At 32.6% G+C, this 19,199-nt stretch overlaps 1 protein-coding gene across 12 annotated transcripts in view; it reads right to left on the reverse strand.

Annotated features, from left to right (window-relative positions):
- LCORL (ligand dependent nuclear receptor corepressor like) overlaps positions 1–19,199 on the reverse strand; it is a 154,319-nt gene that overhangs the window by 47,394 nt on the left and 87,726 nt on the right. For 11 of the 12 annotated variants that reach the window (XM_032494593.1, XM_032494580.1, XM_032494566.1 and 8 more), the window contains one exon: positions 1,938–2,189. In XM_032494593.1, the coding sequence (XP_032350484.1) occupies positions 1,938–2,189 (252 nt within the window). Of the gene's footprint in view, positions 1–1,937; positions 2,190–19,199 lie in introns of those variants that run through there. The other variant, XM_032494613.1, reaches the window with a different exon arrangement.

Consider the following 19,199-nt stretch of genomic DNA (forward strand, 5'->3'; position numbering starts at 1 on the left):
TCTTTAGTCTTATCTATTACCATTCTCTCCTTTGCTCTCTACATCAGAAGCCACTTTAAGCTAAATGAATCCTGTCATGAAGAAAGAACACTGTAATCTCATGAGACAAGAAATCACTCCCAAAATTAAAATAATCAAGAAGACTACTTAAAGCATAGATTTATATCCACCACCATTACTCTTTTCAACCTCCAAATGTTCACATATGCATTTATGCCTAGAATATCACAATAATTAAAATAGTAATTACATTGCTTATTTTCTATATTTACTTGGGTCTGCCTTATCACTCAAGTTCATAGAATCACTGAATGTAAGGACTGGAAATTTACTTTTAAAATATCATCTATTCCAACTATTCATCTGACAGTTTTGAATGTCTAATGATTAGGCAACCAGGAAATCATTTTCCCCCTTCCCCTTTAAAAAAAAGTCTGAGCCTTAGAGATAGTCTTTCTTACATGGACCTGAAATCTGTTTTCACCTAACTTATAGCTAGTGATCCTAATTCTACTCATTGAGCCATTCAGAGAAAGTTCAGTCCTACTTTAGTGTAACAGCCATACAAATATTTACAGATAACTACCATGTTGTTTCCAATGCTTCTCTTCGCTGGTGGTAAGAAACACGAGGTAGAGAGAATAGAGAGACTAATGTTTGGGTATCTTTTATGAGTTGGTTATTTCACATTTAACTTTCACATTGCTCCAATGAGTGTATAATTATTATTGCAAAATAACAAGTGAGGAAATTAAAGCTCAGATAGATAAAGTTAATTGTTCATGTAACTTAAGTAGCAGAGCTGAGATTTCAACCCCAAGTCTGTCACAGATACCAAGGCCTATGTTTTAGTCCTCTTAGAACACTGAATTGCCTCCCACAAAAAAGAAGAGCTGTAAGAGAGTGTAAAACATGGAAAAGTAAGACAAACAAAAATTCTGAAAATCCTATGCTTTCTAACTTCCAAAATTCAATGTACTGATACATCATGTCCTTAAGCTTTTATTATAATCATCTTTAATATGTCTTATAACACATCTAATTATCTCAATATTTCTCATATCCTTCCACATAAATAAACTCATTCAACTGAAAGTTAGGGAAGCAAAAAGAGAAAATTACTTCCGTATTTTAGCTCCTCTCAGTTTTGATCTGTCTCACACACTGAAAAGATCACCTTCTTTAAATACTGACTAGTGTATTCTTCTTTAGAGCTTCAAACACCACACCTTCTGCAATCAAACTTAACGCTGATATTTTTCTGGCATCAAGGACTTTCAGCACTATCCCTAACTTGGGTTAACAAGAGCTACTTGTTCACTTTTCTCCAAGCAAACACTTGTTTGGCATCCTCCACAAGCACCAACAGGCTTTTCCTTCCTTTTCCTCGGAGAATCAAGCTCTTCCTTCAATTAACCATTAGGTAACACCAACATAGCTTCATCATTCAGGTTTCTTATGAAAAATGTATCATGATTATAATAAATTTATCACATGTATTAACTTTTCTCTCTCCTTAGTTACATCATAAACAATTAAAGATAAATCATCTATTTCTTCTTATTTTTCACCTAAGGGCAAAAAACTGCACAGCAAGTGCTTCATCAATATTCTCAGCTGTACATTATAAGAATACTTCTACATTGTACACATCCATTTATTTGTATACCTTGCTTTTAGGGTGCTTGTGAGGATTCTCTCACTATACAGTTTATTGTGAAAAGAGACTGAGAGCAACTCTCATTTTCTCTTTATAAACAAAGTCAATTGCAATACAAAAGGTCTAATTTAGCACACATCTCTCTAGTTCATATTACAGAGGCTAATTACAAGTAATATTACTTCCAAAATAAACTGTTCTGTGAATATAAGTTTATATGTACATTTAAGAATATTCAAACATAAAACTATATCTCACATACACACAAAATTCTTACCTTGCTGAGTATTTTGTTCTTGGATTCGATTCACAGTGAGGTCTAAGGGGCCTTCCTGTTCTTCCTGAAGCGAGTTTTCTGCTTGATTCATTTGGATACTTTTACATATTAGACTTGGTCCAATTGAACCATTTCTATTCTCTTGAATTTTACCACTTTTTGAAATATACTCAATTGCAAACTGACGTATCATCTTTTTCATTAATTCCTGAGCAACTAGGGGAATGTTAGGATCACAGTTCTGAGGAAGATCTAGGGAAGAAATAAATATAATAAGAATTAAAAAACAGAACACAAAATACCAATGTTTTTCTTATTTTTATTATAAATTAATGATTTCAGAAGTCTCTTAGAGTCAGTTCATAATTTCTCTTAGAATCAATTCATAAACTGGTTTATAGGACTTAGCAGTAGAAACCTTGTAGATTTAATTAGTTTTATGATAATATGTCAACCCAAAACTTAGCGTATATAATCACTTCTTGAAAATAAGCATTTTTGTCTGAAACTGAAATACAGATAAAGAATTACACATAAAAACAAATTATTTTCAGAGTTTCAATTCAAATGTATTCTACCAGAGATTAAATTATTACTATGTGAAAATAAATTGAATATATAAGTAACCAAGCAATTTTAAACCTAACAGAGTTGGTACACACATTAACTATTAAAGAAAACATATAAACTCTTTAACTATTTGTATCATTAATTTTTCAATTCTGTCAAATGCAGTACATTTCATGTACAGCCTGAATATCATCAAGGATTTCTCTCTGTTTCTCAACTTTTCATATCAAGAAATTTCAATCACAAAGAAAAAATAAAGACCACTACAATGACAGACAGTCTCTACCAAGATTCAAGAATTGTTAGTATTCTGCTACATTCACCTTCTTTTTACTTTCTTTAGTTTGAAGAACTACTGAAAGTAAGTTGCAGAATTATGACATTTCACTCCTAAATATTTCAGCATACATTCACTAGGTTTCTCCTTATAGAATACAGCAGTACCATTACTGAGAGTCTTAATCAGTCCCCTATCCCAAAACACGTTTGTCAGCTATATCCAAAATAAAGGTCAGCAGTGACACACAATTCTGCCTGAAACTTGTACAAGAGGTAAAAACAACTCAATGATTTTATAGTTAAGAGGTATGGAATAAGAACAGACCACTTACAAACACAGTATCATAGTGATAGAGTTTTGGTATTGCGGGGGTGGTGGTGGTGGCTTTTTCACACACACACTTCTGGCCTCACTCTAATCCTTTATTTCCTCTGCTCCTTCAGAGGTAGAAGGACTGGTAAACTGGGAAGGATGACTAAGCATACTTGGTCTGGCTCCATACTACTTCCTCTTACAAGTGGGCCTACTTCTAGAGATACTAGTTCTTTGCTCCTTAAAAGCCTCAACTCTTACCCAGGCAGATCAGTGTTATGTGAATAGGCTGCCCTGATCCAGGGCTGTCTGAGATTGAAGGGATAAGTCTTCTTAGTTTTGGGGTTCAGTAAGAGCTACAGCACTTGTCTAAGAGATCTGAAGGCAAGTACTTCACTAGGCGGAAAAACAACTATTTTTATAGATACCTGATTCCAAAATGCTAGGAGGTTAGAAAAGATACTATTTAGAGGTAAGGAAAGGCAACAAACTCCCTCCATACCATGACCACCACATTTGGTAGCAAAATGTGACCTAAGCCAACATGAATCTGTTTATGGTCCTGCAGAAATATCAACATATTTGATCACAGGGTGCTGTTTTGGACCTGTTAGAGATATTACATAATAAACACCTCCTTATATTACCTCTTTCAAAACAAAAAATTTTGAATTCTGAAAAAAACATTTTGAGAAGGGCCTATAAAAAAATAACATTTTAGGCTTCACATTTATTCTTCATTTAGACTCCAGTAGGGAAGAGAGGCACTATTTTTGGGGGGGAATTAGAAAGACTTGGCTATACAGTTGATGCTTGAACAACATGGGTTTGAACCGCGGGGGTACACTTAATGTGGATTTTTTCCCCCAATAAATATGTACTACAGTACTACACAATCCATGACTGGTTGAATCCACAGATGCAGAACCTCAAATACAGCAGGTCCACTGTAAAGTTTGACTCACATTTTTGACTGTGCAGAGGGTCAGTACCCCTACCTCCCATGCCGTTCAAGGGCCAACTGTATATTACATCTCCGCAGCTTGTTGTATAACTGGAGGTTTGTACGTCTTAATCCCCACCTTCACCTGTTTCATCCCCTCAATGCCCCCGCTTCTCTGGCAACCACCTGTTTGTTCTAACACTGAGTCTGTTTTAAATTAGTTTACTTTGTTTTGTTTCTTAGATTCCACATATAAGTGAGAATACACAGCATAAGGAATATGGTCAATAATAATGTAATAACTTTTATGGGAACAGACGGTTCTAGACTTACTGTGGTTATCATTTCATTATGTATGCAAATGTTAAATCACTCTGTAGAAAACCTGAAACTAAAGTAATACTGTACATCAACATTTTAATAAAAAAAGAAAGACTTAGTTATAGATTGGAATCTTAACCATCTTTATGAACTTAGGCTAGTTATACATTCCTTCCAGGCCTTAGTTTCTCTGTTCATAAAAATAGAAATGATAATAGAACCTTGAAAATCATAACAAGGCTTGCTTCACAAGAGTATTTTAAGGTTATATGAGCTTGTAGATAAAATACTGAACTCCTGTACTTGGCATTTTAACAGCTAACATTATTAATACACTGTTATCTTAGGTTATAGTGAAAATAACAAGAGAAACGAAAAGATATAGACTGAGAACTTGTATTTTATTTAAATCATAAAATGCCAAGTAAAAATATTAACTAGGTTAATATAAAATTATTAACTAGGAAAATAAGTACATAATTTATAAGTCCATGTGATATATTTTGGTCCAGAATAAACAGTATGAGCAAATGTAACCTAACTAAAGTAGTTTACATCAAAACAAGAAATTTTCATGTTATCTGTAAGGATTCCCAATTTATACCATTTCTTGATTATTACTTCCGGGAATCTCTGAAAACTTCTGTGAACATTCCTCTCCATTCAACCTTTTTTCAAACCTAATCTTGCTTTGTATTATGTTTGAAAAGGAGATACTGGATTTACTTTTAGGTATTTTGGTTAATTGCTCTGCAATTTATTGACTAATATCACCTTATAAATTCAAAATAATTAAATTTATCAAAAAAGAACAAAAACATGATAAGACTCATATCATGTGATTAGGGCTATTACTTTAGAATTGAGTTTAGAGCTAAGTTTAAAGCAGAACAGACAATGCTACTTTATTCATCTACTCAGTTTTTGTTAATTTATATTGAGAATAAACCTATGTGTGAGACCAAAGGACTTGGCAAAAACCAAACAAACAAATAAATAAGATAAAAAAGAGAGAGAGAGAGAGACAAAGAAAATGTTACTCAGCTGCTGATTAGCTAATGAGCCTTCCAGATTACTTGCATAAGTTGTCACAACTACATAAAAGCAAATGAGTTAACTAAAGATTTAGACCAGGGATTATAAACTCAAATGATTTCAAAGTTCAGGCAACTAACAAACGTTTGGCTAGAAGAGAAAATATGTTGCCACAAAGAAGTGGTGTCTACTGCCCCCAAGAAGACAGAAATAACTTATTTTTGCCCTATCTCTTTACTTTTCAAGTAATTCAAAAGTTTAACAAGTTCTTTGTGGTAGCCAGTTTCAAGATGGTCCTCAGCGATTCCCACTCCCACCTCCTGGTTTCATACTGTTGTGTAGTCCCTTCCACGTGTATCAGGGGTCGTTTGTGTGATTAATAATAGAATACTGCAGAAGTGTATGTCACTTCCAAGATTAGGTTACAAAAAAATGTGGTTTCTACCCTGGATACTTTGAACATTGGTGCTCAGCTGTCATCTCACTCCCTCTACCACTCTGTCCTGTCTCTTTTTCTCTCATCACTCACTCTGGAGGAAGCCATACTGTGAGTTGTCACTACGAGGAGGCTCACAAGGCGAGGAACTGAGGTCTCTCGCAAATAGTCAAATGAGTAAACCTGGGAGAAGATGCTCTAGATCAACCAAATCCCAAATGACTGCAACCCTAGCTGACTGCTTGACTTCAGACAACTGAGCCAGAAACATCCGGCTGAGTCACTCTCAGATTCCTGGTTCAGAGAAAATGTTAGATAATAAATAATAAGTGTTTGTTGTTTTAAATTGCTTAATTTAGGGGGTAATTTGTCAAGTAGTAATTAATAAATAATACAGACTTTGGTACACATTAGTGAGATGCTACTGGAATAAAAACCTAGTATGTAGGTGTGGCTTTACAACCAGGCAGTAAGCTTTGAGGAGAGTGTTAATGTAAGCCTGAAGTCCTCTGAAGGAGCAGATTAATAGAAGCCTTTTGGTCTTTGATAAGGATGCAGGGTGAGGATTTGTAGGAAAATGAGGTAAATGTTATTGGAAAGTGGAGGAAAAAAATACTTATGTAGTGTCAGGAAGTTTTATAACACTGTTGTCCGTAGTGACCTGGAAAACAAAAATTAGCCTAATGAACTGGGTGCTCTATCTAGGGAAATTTCTAAGTGAAGTGTTGAGTTTCTTCTTCCTAATTATAGTAAAATGGGAGAAGAGAGAAATATACTAACAGAAGGACTATTCAACAAAAAGAAACCAGGTCTTGATTGTTTTGAAAACTTTCAGTCTGTACAGATAGGAACTGATGTTTTAAAATTAAGAAAGACTGAGCAAAGACCAGCTCAGGAGGACAGTCAGGAAAATATGCTTCAGAAATCCGATGGATTTTCTTCAAATTTAACTCTGTTAATAACGATATAGGTAAAATGTGAATTTTTTACTTTAATTTTAGGGTTTTTTTTTTTGGTTTGGGGATGTCACTCCATTAAGTAAAAGAACTATGGTATTAACCAAAAGCTTTCCAGGAAGTGTCTTTAAAAATATTGGCTAAATTTTAGTGAAAAGAACAAACTATATGGCATTTTAAATTGCTCTATTCCCATCTTCCCTCCCCAGTTCTGAAGTAGCCTACCCCAATACACACACAGCCCCTAAACAAAGACTGAGAATCTTACAGTTCTAGACATTTAAGGAAATCTCTGTCCAATCATTAGTTGGCCACTAAGCTAACTAGCAGAAATGTCAGTGGCCACACAATACAAAGAATACTGACTTCACTGAATTAGTTCAGAAAAGTCACTAAACAAAGAACAAAAATAACAGCAAGAACACAAAGCAGTGACAACAAACCCTGAGGTGGGGAATAGTCTGATTTCCACAGCTGTTACATTGTATTATATTAAATACCCACTTTTTTAAAAACAAAACATTATGATAAATACAAACTAGAAATTATGGACCATACACAGCAAGAAAAAAGTCAATAGAGAGTGTCTCTGAGGAAGTCCAAGTATTGGGCTTACTAAACAAAAACTTTAAATGAACCATTTTAAATATGTTCAAAGAACTAAAGGAAACCATGTACAAAGGAAGAAAGGCATGCATCAGTGGAATATCTCACCAAATATAAATAAATAGAACTTAAAAAAAAAAGAAACAAATAGATATTCTGGAGTTGAGAAGTACACTAAAATGCAAAATTCACTAGATGGATAAAGAGCAGATTTGAACTGGCAGAAAAAAGAATGAGTGAACTTGAAGACAGGCCAACTGAAATTACCCAGTCTGGGGAGAAGAAGGGCAGAAAGGAGGAAGGAAAGGAAAGGGGGAAAAAAAAAAAGAAGAGAAAAGAAAAGAAAGAAAGATGAATAGAACCTCAGAGACCTGTGGGATACCACTGAATGTAAGAAGATTCATAAATGGTAGTCCAAAAAGGAGAGAAGAGAATGAGGCACAAAGAATATATGAAAAATGATGGTTTGACAGTGTCATAAATGTGATGAAAAACATTTACCTACAAACCCAAGAAGCTCAACAATCTTCTGGTAGGATAAATTCAAAGAGAGTGACATCTAGATACATTTGGTTTCTTTGGTCAGAAAACAAAGAAAAACAGTAATCTTGAAAGCAGTAAGAAAAGAAAAAATCAAGTAATTACATACAATGGATCCTCAATGAGATTTGCAATCAACATCACATCAGAAATCATAAAGGCCAGAAGAGAGTGGGATGACATATTCAAGAAACTGAAAGAAAAAGACTGACAACCAACAATTCTTTATTTAGAAAATATATTAAGAATTCTACATTTAGAGTTGGTCTTTGCTTGCCCTTCTCTCTTAAAAAAAAAGAGGTGAAAATTTAGATATTCCCAGATCAACAAAAACTGAAAATCTGTCGTTATCAGGCCCGACCTAATGAAAGGAAGCTAGAGAGTAACTCAAATAAGCACCAGTAAATTAAATAGTTAAAATACAGTATAAATGTATTTTTTGTTTATAATTTTTGTCTGTAACTTCTTTCCTCTCACCTTAGTAGGTAGCTGCATAAAACAATGATCACAAATCCATCCCAGTGCAAACAATGTATAAAAATATAACACAGAGGACAATAACAGCACACAGGAAGAGAGATGGAATGGAGCCACATGGGATCAAAGTTTTTGTAGACCACCGAAATTAAGTAGTTATTAATCTGAACTAGACTGTTGCCTATTAAGATGTTAATTACAACCCCCAGGGCAACCACTAAGAAAGTAACTGGAAAAAATACAGTAAAAAAAAAAAGTAATTAAAATGATAAACTACAAAATATCTATCTAACACAAAAGAAGGTAATAATAGAGACAGAAAAAACAAAAAGAAATAATACCTTGAAAATGAATAGTAAAATGCCAAATGTAGATCCTACCTTATAAGTGATTACATTAGATGTAAATAGAAAGGCAGAGAATGGCAAAATAAATTAAAAAGAGTAATCCAACTATATGTTGTAAAAAGAGACACTTTAAATTCAAAGATACAAACAAGTTGAAAGAAAAAGAATGAAAAAAGACATTATACAAATAGTAACCAACAAAATGCTTACGCGGCTATACTAAAACCAGACAAAATCTGTTCTAAGACAGAGTTCATCACTAGAAACAGAGAAGGTCATCTTATAATGATAAAGGTTCAATCTACTAAGAAGACACAATAATTAAAAATATAAATATATATACATACACCTAACAAAAGCCCCAAAATACATGAAGAAAACACTAAGAAAAATAAAGGGAGAAACAGAATATTCAATAATAGCTGGAGACTTCAATAAACCATTTCCAATAATGAAAAGAAAAGCTAGACATTAGATAAGAAAGTAGAAGCCTTCGACAACACTATAAATCAACTAGATCTAACAGACATATATATAATCGCACTCCACATCAAAACAGCAGAAAATAAACTTTTGTCAAGTATATATGGAAACTCTCCAAAAGAGACCACATATTAAGCCACAGAACAAGTTTCAATCAATTTAAAAAGATTAAAAACATAGAAGTATTCAAAGAAATGAAAGAAGAGATCAGTAACAAAATAAAATTTAAGAAAATCACAAATGTGAGAATAAAAAAACATACTCCCAAACATATAATGAATAAAAGGCAAGGTTACAAATAATATTAGAATATACTAAAGACTGAATGAAAAGGAAAACAACATACCAAAAGGTATGTGATGCAGCTAAAGCAGTGCTTAGAGAGCAATTTATAGTGGTAAACATATATATTAAAAAAAGTTCAAACTCAATAACCCAATAACCTAACCTTCCACCTTAAGAGAAAATGAACTGAAAACTAAATCCAAAGCAAGCATAAAGAATAAAATAAATGATAAGTGTTAGACAAGGAAAAAAAGATAGATACCAGAAAGACAACAGAGAAGGTTGATTAAACCAAAAGTTGGTTCTTTGAAAAAATAAAAAACTTTGACCAAGAAAAAAACCCAAAGATTTAAGTTTGTAAAATCAGAAATGGAAAAGACATCACCATTAACCTTAAAGAAGCACAAAATATAATAAATAAAAATACTACCAAAAAAAAAAAAAAGCCATATATCAACAAATTAGATATCCTAGATGAAATGGCCAAATTCCTAGAAAGACACAAACTATCAAACTTACTCAAGAAGTAATAGGAAATCTGAAGACCTACAAGCAGACTATAATTAGTAACCAAAAATCCTACCACAAAGAAAAGCCCAGAGACAGATTAACTGGTGAATTCTATTAGACAACTAAGAAGAAATAAAACCAATCCTTCACAAACTCCAAAAAGAGAGATGAGGAAGGGACATTTCCCTGCTCATTCTATGAGGGCAATATTAGCCTGATATCAAAACCAAAGAAATCAACTGGAGGGAAAAAAAAAAAAAAACCCTACAAAACCAAATGGAACCATCTATTATGAATAGACAAAAGTCCAGTTGACCCTTGAACAACATGGCTTTCAGCTGTGCAGGTTCACTTATATGTGGATTTTTGTCCATTAGTAAATATTACAGTACTACACAATTCCCAGTTGGTTGAATCTGTGGATGTGGAACCACATATACAGAGGGCTGACTATAAGTTATACACGGATTTTCAACTGCACAAAGGGTTAGCTGCTACCTCCTGCACTGTTCAAGGGTCAACTCTATCAAGTAGAATCCAGCAACACATAAAAAAGATCATATATCAAGACCAAGTGGGATTTATCCCAAGAATGCAAGGTTACTTCAACACATAAAAACCAATGAGGCAATATAACATATTAATAAAGGACAAAGCCACATAATAATCTCCATAGATGCAGAAAAGCACTTGACAAAATCCAACACCTTTTCATGATAAAAACGCTGAACAAGCCAGGAATAGAAGGAAACTACCTCAGTCTAAGAAATGGTACCTGTACAAATTCCACAGATAACATCACACGTAATAGCGAAAGATTGAAAGTTTTACCCCTAAGATCAGAACAAGACAAGGATATATGCTCTCACCACTTCTATTCAACATGTATTAGAGGTTCTAGCCAGCACAATTGGGCAAGAAAAACAAATAAAAGCCATTTGGATTGAAAAAGTAGAAGCAAAACTCTCCTTATAGATGACATAATGCTGCGTAAAGAAATGTCTAAGGAATCCACATACAAAATATTTTAGAACTAGTAAGTTCAGAAAGGTTACAGGATGCCATATCAATATACAAAAATCAGTTTTATTTCTATACAATGGCACTGAACAATTCCAAAATGAAATAATTAAGAAAATAATTCCATTTACAACAGCATCACAAAGAATAAAATACTTCTAGGAGTAAGTTTAACAAAACATAAAGATAACAATTATTCATAAATAAATAGAAATACATCCAGCATTCATGAACTGGAAGATTTAATATTGTTAACATGATAATAATCCCCAAATTGATCAACAGATTCAACACAATCCCTATCAAAATCCTAGCTGGCATTTTTGTAGAAATTAGCAAGCTGATTCTAAAATGCATATGGAAATGTAAGGAATCTAGAATAGCCATAATAATCCTGAAAACAGAAAAACTAAATTGGAGGAGTAGCAATTCCTGATTGTTAACAAAAACTTACTATAAAGTATAATTAATCTAGGTGTTAATGACATAAGGACAGATATACAAATCATTACAGTAGAACTGAGCCCCAAGACAGATCCTTACACCTATAGTCAATCTATTTTTGATGAGAGTACCAAGAAAATTCAATGGGGAAATGAATTGTCTTTTCAACAAACTGTGCTGGGACAACTGGATATTTACATGCAAAATAATGGAGCTGGACCTCTACCTCATACCATATAAAATAATTAATTCAAAATGGATCCTATGAATATAGAAGCTAAAACTATAAAAATCTAAAAGAAAAGATAATTGTAAATCTTTATGGCAATGATTTCTTGGATTTGACACTAAATCACAAGAAACAAAAGGAAAAACAGATAGAACGGACTTGATCAAAATTTAAAACTTCCGTGCTTCAAAAGGATACTATCAAGAAGTGAACACAGTCCACAGAAAAAAAGTAAATATTTATAAATCACATGTCTGATAGGGGTCTACTGTACACAGTATACAAAGAACTCCTACAACTCAACAATAAAAAGACAGATGACCAATTAAAAATTAGCAAATGATTTAGTAGACGTTTCTACAAAGAAGATATTGCTAATGGCCAGTAAGCACATGAAAAGATGATAAATATCATTAGTCATTAGGGAAATGAAAATCAAAACCACAATGAGATATTATTTCATACCAGAAGGAGAGTATAATAAAAAAAAATGCACATAACAAGTGCTAGTGAAGACATGGAGAAATTTAAACCCTCATACACTGCTGGTGAGAATACAAAATGGTGTAGCCACTTTGGAAAATGCATTTTGAAAACACATTAAAAAATTTAAACACAGAATTACCATATGACCCAGCAAATTCCACCTCCTGGTATATAACCAAGAAAACTGAAAACATATGTCTAATCAAAATGTTTATGAATGTGCACAGCAGCATCATTCATAATAGCCAAAAAGTGGAAACAACCCAAATAAACATTAACTGGTGAATGTATAAAATAAAATGTGGTATATCCATACAATAGAGTATTATTCAACCATAAAAAGGAACAAAGAACCAATGCATGTTACAAGAAAAACAAACCTCAAAAACATGCTAAACAAAGGCTGCATAGTACGATTCCATTTATATGAAATGTCTAAAACAGGTAAATCTATAGAAACAAAAAGCAGATTAGTAGTTGCCAGAGCCTGGATAAGGGCAGGAGAATGATGAGGAGTGAGTGCTAATCTAGTAATGACTATTCTAGGGTGAAGAAAATGTTCTGGAATCAGATAGTGATGATGGTTGCAAAACTTGGTGAATACATATACGAAAACCCATTGAATTTTAATACTTTAAAAAAGTGAATTTTATATAGTATATGAATTATATCTCAATTTTTAAAAAAAGAAAAATAAGAAGAAAGGATAACTTAGAGAGTGGAACCCTAGAGCCCAGAGGGCAGATTGAAGAGTCATAAAAAATTATTCCCAGGCCTTAAGATTTAATCAATTAGCTTCCAACATTTGCCCAGCAGGATTTCAGAACTGTTATGAAACACTGACACCTGTGTGCATCCTATTTCCCCATTTTTGAACAGAAATGTTTATGACAGTTATTCTACGCTTGTCCTAACGTAGTATGTTGGATTCATATGGGAAAGTAATTTATCTTCTTACTTTTAAAGGTCTACAGATCAAGAGAAACTGTACTTGAAGTGTTGAACTTAAGGAACTATACCAAGGAAATTCATTTGTACCTGGAACTGAGTTAGATAACAAGAGTGTTGGCTTCTGAGATGATACTGTACTAAGACTTCTGGAGGTCTTGGGCAGGAGTGAGTGCATGCTGCATATAGGAGAGATGTGAATCACCAGTGACCAATGGATTCCAACTTCCTTGTATTCACTCTTTGTTTAGTATTCTCCCACATTGATAGGTAGCATATAATGCTACTATTTACTTAGAGAAATAGTTGCTCTTAGGATCGATTTAGGAATGGGTTGTTTCAATTAGAGATTGTCAATGTGGAAAATATAAGTCATTAATTCAATAAAAATTATAAAGGCCAGGATGGTGATGTTTTTGTTATCTTCTTTTTCTCCATCTCCATTTCTCTTTTCTCCATCTCCATTTCTCTTTTCTCCACGTTTGATATGCATTAGCAACAATTAACATGTATTAACAACAACACTGAAATAGCATTTTATAAAATATGAAGAACTCTGACATACATTGATATCACTGAATAACAAATATCATATTAGTGCAGATAACAATATAAAATAAAGAAGGAAAGGAAAGTTCTATTTATGGTGTACAGTTCTTTCCCATGCCTTTTATTTTTCCCAAAATATTTTATTTCTAAAAATTTCAATCTATAGAAGAGTTGAAAGAGTACAATGTACTTTCACAAAATTTTCTCTCTCTAGTTTCAATAACTTTTGACATTTTGTGTCATTTGATTGACATATACACCCTTACACACACACATTATTTATGGGTGAAGCATTTGAAAGTTGCAGATATCATGAAGCTTTAACTCTCCTTCAGTAGTTAAAGAATAAAGAATAAAATAAAGAACAAAATTGAGCTGAGAATAAAGAACAAAAACATTATCATATATAACGATAATGCCACTGTCCCTTTCAAAACTTTCAATGTAAACAATACTGTCCCCAACTTTCTCCATTATCTCCTTTACAGCTTTTTCATCATCAATCTCAGGTTGCAATCTAGGATTACATATTGTATTTGATTGTCATGTTTTCTAAGTCTTTCCTCCTGCTCCCTTCACCCCTCCCCCACTTTTTTTGGTTTGTTCATTTTTTAACTTCCATGCCATTTATTTTGTAGCATACCCATGATTTAGATTAGCTTTCTTATGATTTAGGTTCAGGTTAATAATTTGACAGGAATAGTACATAGGTGATATGCTTCCTTGGTGTATCATACCAGTTTGTCCCAGTATTAGTGATGCTGTTGGGATCACTTGCTTTAAGCTGGTATCCAACAAGTATTTCCATTGTAGAGTTACATTTTCTCCTTTGTAATTAGTGATCTGTGGATTAATACTTTAATGTGTGTTTACTCAACAGTTTTAGCACCAATTGATAATACATTAGTGGCTACAAAACAGTAATTTTGTTAATTCTATCCTTCATTCTCTGTTTTTCAGTAGCATTCTTAAAGAAAAAGAAATGCCTTCTCTTCTGTGATCCTCACCTTTTATTTATTTTTTGTTTGTTATTATCACTATGAACTCAGGTTTCTTGTTATCCAATGTTAGCTATGCCATCATTATTCATTTTAATGCACAAATTATTCCATATTTAGCCAGTGGAAACCCTTTCATGTTGGTCTTTGCATCTTTTTGCTGTATCTTCTGCTTTTTTAGCATAAAAAAATATTCCATGTCCACCTTCTACTTTTCCTAACTTGGAATCAATCAGTATTCCAAATATTCTATTTCCAAATATCCTATTTTCCCTTCTTGTGGTAGGGACCGCTATCTAGGCATCAAGGACCGGATGATAAGTGTGGTCATTGCTAGTGTGGTGTCACTGCTTCTAGAATCTTAAAATAGGCAAAGCTAATAAACGTTAAATATATATTTAAATCATGAGTTCATACTGCTACCTCTACTACCACAGGTTTCTTTTTTGTTGTTGTTTTTTGTTTGTTTTTAAGGTTTATATTTATTTATTTTTTTAAAACATTTTTATTGATTTATAATCATTTTACAATGTGTCAAATTCCAGTGTAGAGCACAATTTTTCAGCTATACATGAATATACATATAGTCATTGTCACTTTTTTTTTTTTTGCTGTGAGCTACCACAAGATCTTGTACATACTTCCCTGTGCTATACAGTATAATCTTATTTATCTATTCTACATTCTGAAATCCCAGTCTGTTCCTTCCCACCCCCTGCCCCCTTGGAAACCATGTTTGTATTCTGTCTATGAGTCTGTTTCTGTTTTGTATTTATGGTTTTTTGGGGTTTTTTTGTTTTTTTAGATTCCACATATGAGCGGTCTCATATAGTATTTTTCTTTCTCTTTCTGGCTTACTTCATTTAAGAATAACATTCTCCAGGAACATTCATGTTGCTGCAAATGGCATTATGTTGTTGGTTTTTATGGTTGAATAGTATTCCATTGTATAAATATACCACCTCTTCTTTATCCAGTCATCTGTTGATGGACATTTAGGCTGTTTCCATGTCTTGGCTATTGTAAACAGTGCTGCTATGAACATTGGGGTGCAGCTGTCTTTTTGAAGTAGGGTTCCTTCTGGATATATGCCCAGGAGTGGGATTACTGGGTCCTATGTTAAGTCTATTCCTAGTCTTTTGAGTTATCTCCATACTGTTTTCTACAGTGGCTGCACCAAACTGCATTCCCACCAGCAGTCCACAGGGTTCTTTTTCTTCCCCCATTCCATATTTTTATCCCCTTCTCTTACAGTAAAAAGTCATAAAATTACTATACCAATATCATTACTGAAAAATGTTTATCCTTAAAATATATCCCCCTGAGAGTACAGAGTACTATATTAGTTATTTGAATTAACTTTTCCTATGTTCTGTATTATCAATATGATAAACAGGCTCATTTAATTTGTCTGTTTGACTCAGTCACAGGGTTCCCTCCTCCATCCTTGTTGATTTAATTACTTTTTTTAAATGTAGAAAATTAACATGCCTCAAAAGTCAAAACTGTACAACACTCAAAGAAGTTTCACTTACTTTCCTTTATTTTCCACCACTTCCAAAGTAACCAAATTTCATTAGTTTCTAATTAATCCTTTTGTTTTTGTGTAAAAATAAAAAAGATTCATATATTCTTTCCTCTTCTTTCTTAAAAGTTAACATACTATATATACTCTTTTTTCTTTTTTCTTTGTTCACTTAAAAATATATACCCAGTTAATCTTTCTTATCAGTTCACAGAAATGTTCTTTAAAAAAATTATTTTTACTGAAGTATAGTTGATATACAATATTATATCTCATATATGTTTCAGGAATACAACATACTGATTCACATTTTTTAAAGGTTATATACCATTTACAGTTACTACAAAATACTGGCTATATTTCCTGTGTTGTACAATATATCCTTATAGCTTATTTATTTTATACATAACAGTTTGCACTTCTTAACTCTCTACCCCTATCTTGCCCCTCCTCTCTCCCCCTCCATACTAACAACCACTAATTTGTTCACTGTATCTGTTAGTCTGTTTCCTTTTTGTTGTATTTACTGGTTTGTTTCATTTTTTAGATTCTACATTTAAGTGATATCGTACGTATTTTATCTTTGATTCATTTCATAAGCATAATACCTTCCAAGTCCATCCATGTTTTTGCGAATTCCATTCTTTTTCATGGCCTAGTATTCCCCTGTGTACACATATATTTTTTAAATCCATTTGTTTGTTGAAGGAAACTTAGGTTGCTTTATTCTATTCTCCAGCTCCACGGTAATCCACTGTATGTTTCTACCACGTGGCCAACCTCTCTCCCATACTAGTTTCTTAAAAACATCTAGTCTTGCATAGCTGTATTTCCATACATAGCTCCAAGAAGGTGGAGACTTTCTAAAGGGATCATACAAAATTTATATATTAATATACGGAACACCAAAACTGCTTGTATGTTTATTCCAAAGTATTTGCCTTTTTAAAAAAACTACTGTAAATGAAATTATACCATCTGATTAAGTGTACATGAAAGTCACTGACTGTTCACTTTATATCTCGACATTGTACTGAGTTCTTTTACTGTTTTAGTTTTACTGTCAATGCTCTTGGTCTTACAATACCATGTGCAAAGAGAACGTTATATTTCTTTTCCGATTCTTATGAATCTAAAACAGTTTTCTCTTATCTAATTGCACAAGCCCAAACCTCCGACAAGATGTTAAATAGTGGGACAGGACAATTCTGTCTTGTTCCACTTTTAGTAGGACTGCAGTCAGTAGTTTCTACATTTTAATTTGTATTTTAAAAACTGGAGTACATGTGTTTTATGAGGTTAAAGATATATACATCATTCGTTTTTTACTGAATATTTTTTAGCAGGAAGGAACGTGCTGAATTTTGTCAAAGATCTTTTGAGCATCAATAGAGATGAATTTCAAGTTTTGTTTCTCCTTAGATTAACAGAAGCATTATATTAATAGATTTCCTAAAATGAAACCACTCATATGTTACTGGGTCAAATCTTACTTGATCATGATGAATTATTTTATTACTACAGTGTAGAATTTTGTTTGATATTTTTGTATTGATATAAGTGAGATTATTCTGCAATTGTGTGTGTGTACGAATATGAACTAACTTTATGAGATTTTTATCTAGATCAACATCATAGTCATTTAAAAAATAATTTGGAACTTACTTTTTTGTGTTCTGGAAAGTTTTATGAAATAGAGATTAGCTGATCTTATAAAATTAGGTAAAATATAACTTTCAAAACCTCCCACACTTGGTGCTTTTTTTGAGATTTCTTAACCCTTTTTTTTTTCTATTTCTTAAAAAAAGAAAAGAAAAGAAAAGAAAAGAAAAGAATAGTCCTATTTAGTATTCTATCTCTTTGGAGACAATTCTGGTAAACTAGATTTTCCTATTAATTATCCACTTCACCTAAACTGTACACAATAGAATCTATGACTTTTTAAATTCTCTGTTTAAATGGTTATTTCCCTCTTCTCGTGTCTTGTATATATCTCCGCTTTCTCCCTCTGTACTACCCTCTCCCCAGCTGCCTGGCCTATTGGCTAAATAGTGCTTTATCTATTTTGTGGCCTTTTCCAAAGGACAAGTATTTTTTTCTATTTATTTTTTAGTCCTAATATTTTTATCTTCTACCTTATTAAATTTTGCTTTTATCTTGACTTTTTCCTTCCCTGTTTATTATTCTGATTTACTTTGTGATTTCTAGCTTTTCTGGATGGGAATTTAGCTCATTTGCACTTTCAAATTTTTACTGAGAAAAATATTAAAGGCCAAATCTTTTTCTGATCACTGTTTTAATTATATCTCCTAGATTCTTATATGTAGTTTTTTCATTATTTGTTTAAAGAGATTCTACAATTTTTTTCTTCCCTCTCACCCTAAAGTTGTTTAAAAGAATGTTTACATTGCAAGTAGATGAGACAATCTTTTTGTTGCTGTTATTCATTTCTATCTTTATTGCATTATGATAAAAAACTTTTTTGTATTATTCTACTTTATGAATTTACTCAGGATTTCATTACTTAGTAAATTTTTTTGAATGTTCCATGTACACTTGAGAAAAAAGTACAGTTTACATTATTTAAGCAGAGCTCAATTTCTGTCCATAAACTATTCCTTACTATTATTTTAGGTCTTCTATATCCTCATTTATTTTAGATCCGCTTCACCAATCTTGGACTGAAAGTGACATGCTAATACTCCTGAGTGTCTGTCCTTTACTATGAATTCTCTCTAGTTTTTGCTTTGTTAAGGTGATTACTATGTTATTTGGCACATAGATATTAATAAATGCCCTATCAACATTATGAGCTAAGACCTTTAACAAAGTCTTTTATCCTCAAGACAAGCAATGTAATTTGGTATGCAACAGAAACATTTTGAGTACTTCACATTTAACTGTACAGAATTTTTTTTAATGTCTAAACCAAGGGTTAAAACTTCATAAATTAAAAAAAAAA

The sequence above is a fragment of the Camelus ferus genome, chromosome 2 (assembly GCF_009834535.1).
Source record: "Camelus ferus isolate YT-003-E chromosome 2, BCGSAC_Cfer_1.0, whole genome shotgun sequence".
Taxonomy (NCBI): Eukaryota; Metazoa; Chordata; class Mammalia; order Artiodactyla; family Camelidae; genus Camelus; species Camelus ferus.